Raw genomic sequence first — 10,901 nt, forward strand, 5'->3', positions numbered from 1 at the left:
CCTGCAGGCCTCCTGTTTGCAAGTGGTTGAGGGTGGCGGGAGCTGTCCCAGACCACAGGCAGCCACTAGCCACGTGTGGCCATTGAGATTTACCTGAAGAGAAAGAGCACTGAAAGGCTCCGGCCCTCGGCCGCGGGGGCCACACTTGGCCGGTCACCACAGACCAGTTCTTTCCGGCAGCTCATTGCGAAGCAGCTCTGACCGCCCCCCACCTCCCCCGGGTCCCCGGGCTGCGAGCTCCAGTAACGCCCTTTCTCTCCCTCCGCTGTGCGCTGCCCGCCACGCCACTCCCTGCTCTGGGGCTGTTCCCGCGGTGGCTGCGGGACAGGCCGCAGGCGCCCCAAGTGCGGCTCCCCGCTCTGCCCCGCCGCCGCTGCAGCCACCTGCCCCCGCGCCCCGGTAACGAAGCTGCAGGCGCGGCCGGTGGGTGGGCGCGCTACCAGCCTGAACCGGGGCCTGCCTCGGTTTCCCCGTGCGCACCGCGGTCTGTGCCGGGCACCTCCGAGACACGGCCGCGCGCCGCCTCGGGCCTCAGTTTCCCCATCAGCGGGACGCGAGGAGCCGCACGTCCCCACCTCCGCAACCAGCACCGCCTGGCCTTCCGCGGGCTCGGGTCCGCGTCCACCCCGCGGGGCGCGCCCCGCCGGACCGACAGAACCCGCCCTGCTCCCGCCCTCTGCACGGCTGCGCCGGGGAGCACGCGGGACGGCCCGGCCGCAAGTGGACAAACCTGGGCGCGCCCCTTCCTAGGGGAGCGTCGGGCGAACACAGGCAGCCTAGCGCGTGTATTAACGCACGTGTGTCGCGGCGCCCGAACAGTCCCCTTCGGGGCCGGGGGCAGGGCTGGCGCTGTGCAGCCGACGCCCGCGCCCACCCCCCGCACCCCCGGCCTGCAGGGACTCGAACCTCGCGAGCCCCCGGCTCCGGGACCGCGGAACCTTCGTCGTGGCGCGCGAGTTTCCGCACGGTGCCCTTTTCCAGAGACGCCGCCGCCCCTCGCGCCCCCGCGCCCGCGCCCCCCGCGCCCGCGTTCCCGGCGCCGCGGGCCCGGAGCTCCCGGAAGTCTCGGTCCCGCCGCCGCCGGCACTCGCGAGGGGAAGCCTGGGCCGTCCGGGACCTCGGCCCGCTCCTCCGGTCCCGAGAGGCCGCCGCGTCGGGTACGGGGGCCGGGACGGAGGGAGGAGCCTGGCTCCGGGACGGCGCGAGGCCGGGCCGGGCTGGGGGAGGGGCGGGCGCCGCGGGGGTGGGACCGGAGGGAGAGCGGGGCCCCGAGGGTGCAGCGGAAAGGGGGCGGGGGGGCCCCGGGCGCTGGGGTTGCCGAGGGAGGCGGGGCAGCGAAGCGGACTGGAGGGATGGAGAAACAGACGTGCCAGATGCTCGCAGAGGGGAGGGACGGGGCTCCCGGGGCGCCGGTGCGGGCAGCGGCGAGGGGGCCGAAGCCCCGCAGGGCACGGGCGGAAGAAACGGACGACGTCGGTGGCTTGCGTCTAGGGGCGGGGGAGAGAGGGCGCCCCTGGGAGGCGCAGGGTGTGTGGGTGCACAGAAGCGGGCATTTGAGGCGTCCCAGGGGATGTGTGCGTGAAACCCGGACGGCGGGTCCGCTCGGCGCGGGGAGGCTGAGACCTGGAGGTGCTAAGCGTAGGGTCGGAATAGACGGGCTCAGGCCGAAAACTGGCCTTCCGGGGGCGTACCCAGGGAGCAGTCTCAGCCAGGCCGCGCTGCGTGCGAAGACGGGGAGGCCTTCCAGGGGGTGGAGGCTGCTAGGCCGGCCCGGGGCCTGGGAAGACCCGTTAGGAACGAGTTAGGAAACAGACTTGGAATCTGACAGGCTGTGGGCTGTGGGGGAGTTGGGGGAAGGAAAGTGGCAGGAGAGCGCCGTCTGGCCTGGTCTGGGGGCTGAGACGGAGCCTCACGGGAGAGGCAGGCGGGGGCGGAGGGCGGGCGCAGGCGGACAGGGGTATGCCCGGCTCTCGTGGGGCTGTCCTGGGACCCGCTTGCTGGAACCAGAGCCTGGAGACGGTTCCTCTTTTGCAGGAGAGGTAGGTCAGCGGTACAGAGGGCCTGCCAGGCCGTGGTAATGGGGACACTTGCCCCCAGCAAGTAGCGATTTTAACTTCTCTCCCCTCCACTGCTCCCAGCTGACACCCCAGATGCTGCTGCTGCCGCCTCGGCCACCCCACCCTCGGTCCTCCTCCCCAGAGGCCATGGACCCGCCGCCCCCCAAGGCTCCCCCTTTCCCCAAGACGGAAGGCCCTTCCTCCACTCCATCCTCGGCGGCAGGGCCCCGACCCCCGCGGCTGGGCCGCCACCTGCTCATCGACGCCAACGGGGTCCCCTACACGTACACGGTGCAGCTGGAGGAGGAGCCCCGGGCCCCGCCCCAGCGCGAGGCCGCGCCGGGAGAAGCGGGGCCGCGCAAGGGCTACAGCTGCCCGGAGTGCGCTCGCGTCTTTGCCAGCCCCCTGCGGCTGCAGAGCCACCGCGTGTCGCACTCGGACCTCAAGCCCTTCACGTGCGGCGCCTGCGGCAAGGCCTTCAAGCGCTCCAGCCACCTGTCGCGGCACCGCGCCACGCACCGCGCCCGTGCGGGCCCGCCGCACACCTGCCCGCTCTGCCCACGCCGCTTCCAGGACGCCGCGGAGCTGGCGCAGCACGTGCGCCTCCACTGAGTTCCCGGCTGGCGGGGCCTCGCGAGCCACACAGCCGCGCTGCCACACGCGCGCCCTGCCTTACCCGGGGCCCGTCTCCCCGTCTGCCCAGAGGGAGAGACACCCCCCCCCCCTTCCTTCCTTACCTTCCTGTCTCGCTGTGTGATGCCGGCCCCGTCGCTGCCCCTCCCTGGGCCGGGGAGCCAGTCTCGGAACTGGGCCCCGGCCGGGCCGGGCCGCGCGAGCCCTCGCAGGCGCACAGCGTCTCGGGGCCCGGCTCTCCTGCTCCCGAGGGCTCAGCCATCGTGTGCGCGGAAGAGCTGACCCAAGAGCACGGCACGGTCTGGCTCGTTCCTGTATCTCCCCCTCTCCACCCGCAACCCTCGCCCCGTACTCAATAAACATTCCGCACTCCGCCTCGAGGCTCTGATGTGCGTGTGTGTGTCGGGGGGTGCGCAGCGGCTGGGAGCGGGCAGCCGGGGCCGTCAGCCCCTGGGAACCTTCCTCCCGGCGCGTGTTTCTGGCCGGATCCGTTTCCCGAAGGCCCGGGCGCCCCGCCCCCACCTTCCTCCCCTCGCCCCTCTTCTCCGCGCCCGGGTCCGCTCTCCTCTTATCGGTACCACCAGCTCCCGGGGGACACCCCGAGGCGCCCGTCCGCTCCCACCTGCGACCACGGGGGTAGCCCGGGGCCGTTCCGGAGTCGCCCGGACCTGAGAGGCTGCTGCACTGGGTACGGGGGCCGGGAGGCTGGAGGCGGGCGGGAGCGGGCCGCGGGCCGCGAGAGGGGCGGGGCCGGGAGAGTACCTGTGCGCGGGGCGGGGAGGGGCCGCCGCGGGGCTCGGGAGGGCACCGCCCAGAACTCGCGGAGCCGGGCTCGGAGGCCGGGCCACGGACGGGGGGCGGCGCCCTAGAGAGCGCTAGGACCCAGGAAGAACTTGGGGTGGAGAAGCTGGATGGGCGTGGACCAGAGAGAATCTGGAGGTAGCCGGGCTAGGAGTGGGGCGCGCAGGGGTGCTCAGGGAGCCTGTTGGAGGGCAGGCCAGGACCTGCGGGTCTTAGCGTGGCAGCCCGTCGGAGACGGCTTGGCGAACAGGGAAGGGGTAGACCAGGCTTCTGGGTGGAGTAACAGGATGAGGCGACACCCAGACCCGGGTCAGGGGCGTGGGTCTAGGGGGTGGGGCCTGGGAAGCCCTGCGGGTGCCCGGAGTGCAGGGGCGCCCAGGGACCTGAGGAGGGTACAGAGGAGGAGGACAGAGCGAGGTCCTGGGTGTACCCGTGCTTGCAGTGGGTGATGGGACCAGGACCCTGGAAGCTTTACAGAAGGTCACAGAGTCCAGGGACGCGGACGCACAGGTTCTGAGCAGACTCCACAGAGGGTGAAGAACGGAGCTCGCGCAGCCAGCTTCCCTCCTGTGTGTAACTTCATCCTCTCTCCTGCCCAGCAGGCCTCAGCCACCCCTCCGGATGCTGGTGCTGCCGTCGTCCCCCTGCCCGCAGCCCCTGGCGCTTCCCTCCGCAGAGGCCATGGAGGCCCCGCCCTCTCGGACAGGCAGGTCTCCAGAACCCGGACCTTCCTCCTCCACCGGACTTCCCCAGACTTCCTCCTCTCCGAGGCCCAACCACTACCTGCTCATTGACACCCAGGGTGTGCCGTACACCGTGCTGGTGGACCAGGAGCCCCAGAGACAGCCTGGTGCAGATGGGACATCAGCTCAGAAAAAGTGCTACAGCTGCCCTGTGTGCTCCCGGGTCTTCGAGTACATGTCCTACCTGCAGCGGCACAGCATCACCCACTCGGAGGTGAAGCCCTTCGAGTGTGACACCTGTGGGAAGGCATTCAAGCGGGCCAGCCACCTGGCTCGGCACCACTCTATTCACCGGGCCGGCGGTGGTCGACCCCATGGCTGTCCGCTCTGCCCTCGCCGCTTCCGAGAGGCGGGGGAGCTGGCCCAGCACAGCCGGGTCCACTCAGGGGAGCGCCCGTTTCAGTGCCCCCACTGCCCGCGCCGGTTTATGGAGCAGAACACGCTGCAAAAGCACACTCGGTGGAAGCACCCATGAGCCAGGCTGCGGGGCGCCCCAGGTGCCACGGGGATCTGTGGGGAGCCTGGACTCCCGTTGCCCTCAGACACCTGGCCAGTGCGGAAGGCTGGGTTGCAGCCCTGGACACAGACCCACCGCCTGCAAAGGCCAAGCCCTGCCTGAAGGAGGAGCCCATGAGTAGCCTTCCTGTATTGGAAATAAGCGGAAAACAAGACCTTAACATTCGCAGAGTGGAGCCCCCCAGCCTCAGGCTGAGCCCTGAGCGGAGGTGTGGGGAGAGAGTGCTCTGTGTGGAAATTCTCCAGCCTGAAAAATGTGGTTGGGAGCCGTCAAGAATCTGCACCAGCTTCCTGAGGCCCTCCTTGTTGATGCTGGGGGAAGGGGCCCCAGACCTGCCTCCCAAACCCCAGCCAGACACTGGACACCCAATAAACACCTTTCCCATTTTGAGCTTGACATTTGTTTTTGGGGACAGCGGCTTGGCCCGCCTGCTGCCTAACGGGGAGACTCAGCAAGTGCCTGGCTCAACTCTTTTTGGGCAGAAGAACAAATGAGCCATTTCTTCTCCCCAGAGAGGGAACGAGCTTCCCACTGTCTGACCTCAGATAGCAGGAACAGTGCCCTGATGTCGAGCTTAGACTATGGCCAGGTGCTGGGCTGAGCATCCTGCCCGGGTCTTACCGGTGCGAAATGCTTGGCCTGCCTGGCCGGTGATCAGAAGTCTGGTCTCTTGCAATGGTGTCCGCCCTAGCGTGGCTACTCACAAGGGGTGTCAGCGAGGCAGAGTGTTCTTCAACCTTTTTCTTTTCCCTTAAAGCTAGGATCTATTGTATGAAACGTTTTATTTGGCCACCCAGTATACATCACACAAACTGTATGTGAAACGAAACTTTAACAATACCGAATCTCCGCTACGTGCAGTCCACTTTTCCTTCCTCCTGCCCATTCTGTTCTAGCCTATTGAATTCCCTGCCCGTGAACCTGTAGTTTGCAAAACGCGGATGTAGGGCAGGTCTCTCCCCCTGGACGTTTTGACCCAGCCAGCAGTTTATCTGTAATGTGAAGCAGGTAGGAGAGGGGTGGTGGTGCAGACATTTACATTCTCTTCCTGCAAGGTTAAAGCCCTCCTCTTCTAGGGCTGGCGAAAATTCCAGGGGCAACTGGAGACCGGGAGGAGAGGCCGGGACCCAGCCAGAAGCGAATAAACAGCTGCTTTAATGAACTGTCCTCGCGCGCCTGCTTTGTGCCAGGCACTGTGCTGGGCCTCATTCCTTCTTCCGACCTCTTCTTGGGTGGAAGAACAAATTAGCCATCTCCACTCCCCAGAGAGGGAAAGAGCCTCCCGCTGTCTGACCTCAAATACCACTGCCAGCGCCCTGATCTTGAGCCTAGACTATGGCCAGGCGCTGGCCTGAGCGTTTTGCCTGCACATATCCGTCCACCCTCACAAGGAACCTAAAAAGGACCGTGACCTCCCCACTTTATAGGTGAGTGAACTGAGGCGGGGCGGGGGGGGGGGGGACGGGGTAGGAGAAGCGGCCAAGACTGGGTCTAAATGCTCCCAAGCAACTCATAATCTGCCACAGGGTTTGCGCTGGGGGTGTTCCGGGCCCCTATTTTCAGGGAGGGTAACTGTAACCCCTACTCTCTCATGGTCCTAGGAACCGTGCGTGAGGTCCGGTTGTGCAGGCGATGCACGGACGGCGGGAGATGAAGGGGCGGGTTACGGCGGTCCAAGGGGCCAGTTCTTAGGGTACCGCTGAAAAGGATTCTCCCTGTGCTTCAACTTTCCTGGTTGTCTCCTTCCCTCTCCCGGGCCCGACTCGGTGCATCTCCCCCGACCCCGGGGACCCCGGAGCCGCCAGCTCTCCAGGAATTGGGAGTTTCTTGACGTTCCCTGCCCGGGCTTCGCGAAGGGCGGGGTAGTGCGGCAAGGGGCCGTCGCGCAAGTGCAGCTCGCGCCTCGGCCACAAACGGCGGGCCTCACCTGGGGCCTGAGGCGCCTGGAAAAACGCACCGACCGGCGGGCGGGAAAGTGCCGACGTCCCTGCCCGTTCCCACCTGCCCGCTACCCCGCCCCAGGCTTGCCGCCTCTGCCTCCCCGCCTGGCCGCGGCGGGCGGGCGCTTCCCTGCACTCCCCGCGACACTTTGCAGACGCTCCCCGGCGCCGGGCATGGGCGCCGCCGCTGTCGGTCCCCTGGCCGGATTCCGCGCGCGGGTGGGTGAGCGCGGGGCTCTGGCCCCTCCGACCCCTGGCACCTGTGGGCGGGGGGTGGTGGCCGCATCTGCACCCACGGCCTAGTGCATCTGCCGAAGGGACCCCTGGCCAACATCGCTCCCCCTCCCACCCGGGGGACAAAGGGCGGGGGCGGGGGCGCATCCCCACGCGTGACCTTCCCCCGCACTGCGCACGCGCCCCCTTCACCACGGGGAGGGGCCCTGCTCGCCCACACGAGTGCGGGGGAGGGGCGTGGGGAGGCGCAGCGCGTGGGCTGGACCCCCATCCTATGCCTGGAAGTTGGGGCACGGTCCCCTCCCCCCTGCGCCTCTCGCTTCTTTTGGCCCCGAGGTGATCCGTGATGAGGGTCGGCCCCATCCGGGCCAGGATGTCTTGGCTCTGTCGACCCCGCGGGGAACCCACCCCTCCTTCCCTCAGTGGCTCGGGGTCTGGGCCCCCAGCCTCCCCATTTCCTAGGAGCCCAGGAGTTTGAAACCCCAGGCGTCCTCCCAAGGACCCAGGAATCCTGGCCCTCAGCACCACCCCCGAGTCCTAAAGAGTTGGGCCCCACCGTCCCTGGGATGTCCCTCCATCTGTGGCTGCTCTTTCTGTCCAGTGTCCCTGAGGCGCTAAGCTGCCTGGGTCCACCAGAGGCCGCGCCATGAATGACCGAAACAGTCGGAGGAGGACACGTGAGGAAGCTGGGACCCTGCCTCACCCTTGGACCCCCCCCCCCCATCCCTGCCCTTTCTAACCCCCGGGCTGCTGTGGTTGGGGGCTGGTCTGAGGTGCCTGGGGCCTTCCCTGGGGTGACCCCTGGCCTCTCCCCTCCAGTGAAGAAAGACGATGAGGCCTTCGAGATCTCCATCCCCTTCGATGAGACGCCCCACCTAGACCCACAGATCTTTTACAGTCTGAGCCCCTCTCGGGGAAACTTCGAGGGTGAGCTGGGGGGGGAGGCTTAGAGGGACCCCAGTCAGCTGGGGTGCAGGGCCCTTAAGGCCTGGGGTGTGACCAAGGTTCCCCCGTGTCGCTAGAGTCTCCGGAGGCCGCATCCCCAACGGTGGCCCTGATGAATGGTGTCAGGGCCCAGCTGCACATGGCCCTGGAAAGAAACTCATGGTTGCAGAAGCGCATCGAGGACCTGGAGGAGGAGAGGGACTTCCTGCGGTGTCAGCTGGACAAGTTTATCTCCTCGGCCCGCATGGATGCAGGTGGGGCACGTGAGCAGAGTCCCTCGCCTCACTCCGGGACCCTGACACTAGGCTCTGGTCCTTCTCCGGGATACAGAACCCTTCTCTGCTTTCATCCTTTGGTGGCCCAGTGGGGATCTCTCCCTACTCCCAAAGCTGTTTCTAGGACCCCAGGATCAGCTTCCTTCCTGCTCAACTCCTGCCACTGCTGATGGGCAGAATCTTGTGGCCAATCCCTGCCAGGGATGCTCAGGGCTTTCCTTTTTCAAATCTTAACAGCCTGTTTTGGAGAGCCCAACTTCTGTTCCCCTCCACATGATGTTCAGCCCCTGGCTGGCTCCCTCCCAGGCCCCCATAATCCCCTGTGATTCACCTGATAGTCTGGGCAAGGGGTATGTTTTTTCAACATGTGTGTTATTGGGTCCCCTCTGCTCTGGACCACCTGTGGCCTGGGTTGCTGGGACCTCCCATTGTCTCCCCACGCAGATGGGAACCTACCTAGGATGCCTCGGCTCAGGGCCTTCTGGACTTTCTCAGTGAAAAACCCCACACTGAACATCCCCCAGCCCACTGGACCCAGAGCCCGGGATTTCTCTCAGGGTCTGAATCCCCCACCTCAACCAAGGCCTTGCTTGCTTCCCAGATTTTTAGAGTCTTCTCTTCTGGAGGTCCCCCTGAGTCTCCCCAAAACTCCTCCTCCACCATGGGAGCCTAGAGTCACAGACTCTCTGAGGTGTCTGGTCCTGTCTTGGTTCTCTCAGCCCTTCCCCCAGATCTCTTGCCATAGAGCTTAGGAGTCTAAGGGGCATGAACCCATGCTCCACCTGTGATCTCCGCCCCCCAAATGCATTCAGCCCTCTTGCTAAGGACTGCAACATCTACCCTGTATTGTCTGTTGGTCCAGCCCCAGTTGAGGCCCCCCTTTCCTGGGGACCTGTATATGATGTGACATCGTCCCCATCTTGCAGACAGCCTCTTGCCTCCTTCTCCCTCCTGTTCTGGAAATTCATGTGTACGGGTCTCTCTTTCTCTACCTCTTTCCAGAGGACCACTGCCGGGTAAAGCCTGGGCCCAGGCGGGTTGAGGGGGACAGCCGGGGTGGGGCTGGGGGCGAGGCCTCAGATCCGGAGTCGGCGGCCTCCTCACTCAGCGGAGCGTCTGAAGAAGGCAGTACCGTGGAGAGGAAGAGACAGAGGCAGAAGGGAGGTGCTGGCCGGAGACGCTTTGGGAAGCCCAAGGCCCGGGAGAGGCAGCGGGGTGAGCAAGGCGCATTCGGGGTGGGAGCTCAAGGGATCTGGGCTGGGGGCTTGCTGTGACCTTGGAGGAGGCCCTCCCTTCTCCCCTAGCCTGGTTGTCTGTCCCAGACAGACTGTCCACGTGTGGTCTTACTTCGCAGTCCATCCTCACCAGCCTTGCCATCTAGGTCTGAGCTTCAGGTTTCTCATCAGTAACAAGGGGAGGGGGTGAGGCTCAGGGGGGCTGGGAACAACTCCTCTCTGGGTCTGCCTTCTCTGATTTTTCCACTTGTCTTGCTCTGTCTCCATGTCTCCCACCACCTCTTGACTCCTCACCCAATTGTCCTCTGGATTTCCATGTTGTTCTCTTGGCTCTTCCTGTACGGGGCTCGCTGTCCGTGCCCCATCTCTGCCTCCCATGTCCATTTCTGTTCCTCATGTCTCCCTCTCTGCCTGCCCTGGCCTTTCAGTGAAGGATGCAGATGGAGTCCTCTGCCGCTACAAGAAGATCCTGGGCACCTTCCAGAAGCTGAAGAGCATGTCTCGGGCCTTTGAGCACCACCGAGTAGATCGCAACACGGTGGCGCTGACCACGCCCATCGCGGAGCTGCTCATTGTGGCCCCGGAGAAGCTGGCGGAGGTGGGCGAGTTCGACCCCTCTAAGGAGCGTCTGCTCGAGTACTCGCGCCGCTGCTTCCTGGCCCTGGACGACGAGACCCTCAAGAAGGTGCAGGCGCTCAAGAAGAGCAAGCTGCTGCTCCCCATCACCTACCGCTTCAAGCGGTGATCCTGCCCCACCTGGCCCGGGACGCGCCCTTCGGCCCCCACTTCCCTCCCTCCTGTGTCCCTCCTGGCACCGGGCGAGCGTGTGCATGAGTGGCGTGCTCCTCCAGAGGCCCTGGGGTGTTTCTGCACGTGCCTCTCCTGCTCCTGCAGATCCCCACTCCCACCCCAGGTTCCTCGTATATAGATCCGGTCCCCTCCTTGCCTCTCACGTTCCTAGCTTCCTCCCCTTTCTCTGCATCCCCTGGGGAGGGGCGTCCACTTAGCCTGGCCCCCAAGCTTCAGGGGTCGGTTTCTGCCCTTTCCCAAACACTGGCACTCCTCCCACGCGAGCTGCACCGTCCTGCCCTCACCGGGCGCTTCCTCCGCGGGACACTGCGAGACTCTCTGCGGGGCCAGGCACTGTACATACCCCGTCTCTACCCCCAGCCCCGAGGAGAGGCTGGCCCACTCTGCCAGGAGCTCTCCACCCGCATTCCGGACAAGAAGGAATTATTCAGAGAATTTAAATTAAAGAGAGACGATAAAATTTGGAATAAACTAGGCCCGGCTCCTTTTTGGAGGGGGTGTCCGTTGCCGCGGAGACAGTGACGGGGCCTCCTGCGAGTTGCACGGAGCAGGCGGTCAGGCAGGGAGCCGAAGCTCCGGGAGACAGGGTGTAATTAGCACCCCCGGCGGCAGGGGCGGGAGGAGGGAAAGCAGCTGTGCCCCAGGGAACTCGGAGAGGTAGAGCTCCGGGAAAGAGGCTAGCTCGACTAGAGGCGCGGTGGCAGGGGCCGG

At 65.7% G+C, this 10,901-nt stretch overlaps 3 protein-coding genes across 16 annotated transcripts; all 3 read left to right on the forward strand.

The window, feature by feature from the left end:
* The first annotated feature begins 158 nt into the window (after positions 1–158).
* On the forward strand, positions 159–3,065 carry ZNF580 (zinc finger protein 580). Of its 4 annotated transcripts, XM_047711266.1 has the most exons (3): positions 1,384–1,472; positions 2,035–2,039; positions 2,139–3,065. In XM_047711266.1, the coding sequence occupies exon 3, from the start codon at positions 2,151–2,153 to the stop codon at positions 2,667–2,669; it is 519 nt and encodes a 172-aa protein (XP_047567222.1). In that variant the 5' UTR covers positions 1,384–1,472; positions 2,035–2,039; positions 2,139–2,150; the 3' UTR covers positions 2,670–3,065. The 4 variants fall into 4 exon arrangements, with proteins under 4 accessions (XP_047567219.1, XP_047567221.1, XP_047567222.1 ...); XM_047711263.1 differs by lacking the exons at positions 1,384–1,472; positions 2,035–2,039 and adding an exon at positions 159–1,157; XM_047711265.1 differs by lacking the exons at positions 1,384–1,472; positions 2,035–2,039 and adding an exon at positions 1,302–1,366.
* A 120-nt stretch (positions 3,066–3,185) lies between these two features.
* Positions 3,186–5,141, forward strand: ZNF581 (zinc finger protein 581). 6 transcript variants are annotated; one of them, XM_047711274.1, is made up of 2 exons: positions 3,186–3,378; positions 4,094–5,141. In XM_047711274.1, the coding sequence occupies exon 2, from the start codon at positions 4,113–4,115 to the stop codon at positions 4,707–4,709; it is 597 nt and encodes a 198-aa protein (XP_047567230.1). In that variant the 5' UTR covers positions 3,186–3,378; positions 4,094–4,112; the 3' UTR covers positions 4,710–5,141. The 6 variants fall into 6 exon arrangements, with proteins under 6 accessions (XP_047567230.1, XP_047567235.1, XP_047567231.1 ...); XM_047711279.1 differs by having other exon boundaries at positions 3,221–3,378; positions 4,091–5,141; XM_047711275.1 differs by lacking the exon at positions 3,186–3,378 and adding an exon at positions 3,428–3,629 and having other exon boundaries at positions 4,091–5,141.
* Positions 5,142–5,291: 150 nt separating this feature from the next.
* Positions 5,292–10,661, forward strand: CCDC106 (coiled-coil domain containing 106). 6 transcript variants are annotated; one of them, XM_047711270.1, is made up of 6 exons: positions 5,292–6,178; positions 7,527–7,602; positions 7,745–7,852; positions 7,948–8,124; positions 9,148–9,360; positions 9,809–10,661. In XM_047711270.1, exons 2-6 carry the CDS (start codon positions 7,572–7,574, stop codon positions 10,123–10,125), a joined length of 846 nt encoding a protein of 281 aa, XP_047567226.1. In that variant the 5' UTR covers positions 5,292–6,178; positions 7,527–7,571; the 3' UTR covers positions 10,126–10,661. The 6 variants fall into 6 exon arrangements, with proteins under 6 accessions (XP_047567226.1, XP_047567225.1, XP_047567223.1 ...); XM_047711269.1 differs by lacking the exon at positions 5,292–6,178 and adding an exon at positions 6,205–6,914; XM_047711267.1 differs by lacking the exon at positions 5,292–6,178 and adding an exon at positions 6,205–6,910.
* The last annotated feature ends 240 nt before the right edge of the window (positions 10,662–10,901 follow it).

The sequence above is a fragment of the Lutra lutra genome, chromosome 17 (assembly GCF_902655055.1).
Source record: "Lutra lutra chromosome 17, mLutLut1.2, whole genome shotgun sequence".
Lineage (NCBI taxonomy): Eukaryota > Metazoa > Chordata > Mammalia > Carnivora > Mustelidae > Lutra > Lutra lutra.

What these genes read in the sequence shown, in the direction of transcription:
- ZNF580 (XM_047711263.1), top strand. Translation starts at nt 2,151, where the DNA reads ATGCTGCTGCTGCCGCCTCGGCCACCCCACCCTCGGTCCTCCTCCCCA.
- ZNF581 (XM_047711274.1), top strand. Translation starts at nt 4,113, where the DNA reads ATGCTGGTGCTGCCGTCGTCCCCCTGCCCGCAGCCCCTGGCGCTTCCC.
- CCDC106 (XM_047711270.1), top strand. Translation starts at nt 7,572, where the DNA reads ATGAATGACCGAAACAGTCGGAGGAGGACAC. An exon ending in CTCGGCCCGCATGGATGCAG is followed by an intron (nt 8,125 to 9,147) that starts GTGGGGCACGTG and finishes ACCTCTTTCCAG; the next exon opens with AGGACCACTGCCGGGTAAAG. An exon ending in GGCCCGGGAGAGGCAGCGGG is followed by an intron (nt 9,361 to 9,808) that starts GTGAGCAAGGCG and finishes CTGGCCTTTCAG; the next exon opens with TGAAGGATGCAGATGGAGTC.